Source organism: Lottia gigantea (genome assembly GCF_000327385.1).
Source record: "Lottia gigantea unplaced genomic scaffold LOTGIsca_823, whole genome shotgun sequence".
Lineage (NCBI taxonomy): Eukaryota > Metazoa > Mollusca > Gastropoda > Lottiidae > Lottia > Lottia gigantea.
This window is the reverse complement of record NW_008710735.1, coordinates 1-2777: the sequence shown is the minus strand read 5'-3', so window position 1 is coordinate 2777 and position 2777 is coordinate 1. Positions and strand designations below refer to the sequence as shown.

Below are 2777 nucleotides of genomic sequence, written 5' to 3'. Positions count from 1 at the left end.
TGATCAAGAACGGAACCCACAGCCACCATTTGCTCGATGTAACCAAGCAAATGACGTAAGCATCTAATTTACTGAGCAAAACCAAAAGAAACAGTTATATTGCTCTACTTTGGGTTTCGCTATCCCACAATTCCTTATAATATCAACGAACAGATCTACATGACAAGCTTTGATTGGTTAAAAATAATATCATTAGAACAAGCCTTGGATATACTCATAACACGCCCAAACACGTAGCATTGTTTGTGGGGTAGAGTTTTGTTGTGTATATCATTAGAGGGCCCTGAAATTTACGGTAAAATGAAATGAAATTGAGTTTGAAATGGGTGCAAACAGTCCAGAATTCGAATCTCTGAGAAGACCTGAAAGTTTTTTTTAAAGAAAATAAAAAGTTCAAAACTTGCCTCTGGATCACAGTTAAACATCTCCTCAGCTAATTCAGAATCAGACGGACCAGTATAAAGATGTTCTATCTTGGTTTTACCGTTATCTTGTGGGGAGGGGACGTGTTCTATACACATATCAACAAAACCTGCGATAAATCAATACCATAAGTACATTATTATATAGAATTGAAGGCACTGGCAGGGGCATCAGAATGTTTCAAAATGCGTTCCATAGACACCCCAAAAGATAGCAACAAAACCTGGGCAAATTGAACAGCATAATTGGTACACAATTATAGGTGGCGCTTGATTAGTGACGTCTGCTCGTTTGGGAATCAGGGAATTAAATGGAAAAGGGTTCCTTTGTGTTTAGGGACGTCATCAAACACTTAGTTTTAGTGGAATTGCAGGAACCACAGACATCTGATTGAAAATTAGAATGGTGTAAATTGATGCTATCAGTGTCCCTGATACACATAAAAAATTTAGAAAACCTCTTTACAATCTCTTTAACAAGAACCACAGACGTCTGATTGAAAATTAAAATGGTATAAATTGAAGAAAACCTTTTGTAATGTTACGTACCAGTAAAAGAGCCGAAGAAACGACTACAAACTAATCGTAGTAATGGTTTAATATTTAACTTCTGTTCTTCTTTACCAAGATGGATTCCTAACTCATCACAAACTTGAGGTATACATGTATCGACATCTCCTACAATCTATAAATAGAAACAAGGGAAATAAGGCTAGATAGATATCGACACCTCTCATTTTCTAGCTAAGCCAATCAGTAATAGTGTTCACAGCTCACTGTCAAAATTTGAGCCTTCAAATCCATGTGTGTCCAGAATTATCCACGTTTGAATGTTAAAATGACGACTTGTCTTTTCTTGAGACACTGCCTTATATAGAAAAGACATCTATAGAAATAGTGAGTAAAATTCCTAGTATGAGATATTTTTAAAGGAATTATGTGATTTTTGTACATTTCTAGTATTTCTGAAGACTATTTACATATATTCAACACTCAAATCAACCAAGCCAAGGACCATGTATAGTGTATTGATGTATTTTTGAAGGAATTATGTAATTTTTGGTACATTTCTAGTACTTCTGAAGACTATTTACATATATTCAAGACTCAAATCAACCCTCCAAAATGGCAACGAAAGTGAAATTCCTAGTTTGAGATATATTTAAAGGAATTATGTGATTTTCGTACATTTCTAGTAGTCAAATTAAACTAAAAAATGGTGCGCCTGTCCCTTTAAGTATAAAAATCAAAAACGTACTTGTGCGAAGATCTTATATAATGGTTCCAAAATAAACTCGACGAAACTCCGCTGGGCTGTATTACTAGGCGCCTTCTTCGTGAATTTCCTCCTGTAAAAGTATTGAATTATTATTTTTCTATTTCCAGGAACTTTGATTCTAACTCGGCAGCACGAAATGAAGAATTTGATTGGAAGGAAGCACTGGCCAGAGTTTGGTAAGTTTTTTTTTTTTAATATTTCATTATAAACTATTTTATTATATTTCCATTTCTATTATCACTCTCTTCAATGAACCAGTTACACAAACTGGTGTTTATTTTTCTATAAACTGTAGTTTATCACGTGATACTATGACATCATCAAAACACAACAATGACGTAATCTAAGATTTGTGGTAAATTCAAATAACTGATCATATAAAACAGTGAAAATTGTATTAATAAAAGTATCTGAATATAAATATAAGAATTAAATGTTGGTCTGACTAGCATTATTGGTGTGTAAACGCTATTGACTTCGTCATTTATTCAGTTTGTCACGTGATCAATTGCGTTTACACACCCATAATGCTAGTAAGACCAACTAGTTGATATAAAATTTCACCATGTTTCAGGATTTACTTACGTTTTACTGTTAAAATACATGTCGCCCCATAATCTTCTAGCAAACTCTTTTTCATTTATACCACCTACAAAAATACAAATAAATATCTATCCCTAATGGACTTCTAGTTAACGTTGGCTTTACGCATAAAAATTTATTGTTTTCAAACAGCTTGATTCCATCTGTTCCAATTCTGACCTCAATCGAATACTTCGAAAACAGAATATCGTGGGTGATCACTAGTATGTGCCATATTTGGTCGTTTTGACTTTTTAGTACCGTTCGAAAGCTCATAAAAGCGCGGATCTTGTGATAAAAACAGAATATCGTGGGTGATCACTTGTATGTGCCATATTTGGTCGTTTTGACTTTTTAGTACCGTTCGAAAGCTCATAAAAGCGCGGATCTTGTGATAAAAACCTCATATTCTTAGCTTGATTATAAATAACCCCAAAACACTAATTAAATAACACGTATAAAAACAGTCAGATTTAAAACCTCATATCATGTGT

General features: G+C 33.8%; 1 protein-coding gene across 1 annotated transcript in view; it reads right to left on the bottom strand.

The window, feature by feature from the left end:
• Positions 1-2350, bottom strand: part of LOTGIDRAFT_176201 (hypothetical protein) — a gene marked incomplete at both ends in the record, with an annotated part of 3139 nt that extends 789 nt beyond the window's left edge. The window contains 4 exons of the mRNA XM_009067476.1: positions 401-532; positions 972-1107; positions 1681-1771; positions 2287-2350. Coding sequence (XP_009065724.1) covers positions 401-532; positions 972-1107; positions 1681-1771; positions 2287-2350 — 423 coding nt within the window. The remainder of the gene's footprint in view (positions 1-400; positions 533-971; positions 1108-1680; positions 1772-2286) is intronic.
• Between the last annotated feature and the right edge of the window lie 427 nt (positions 2351-2777).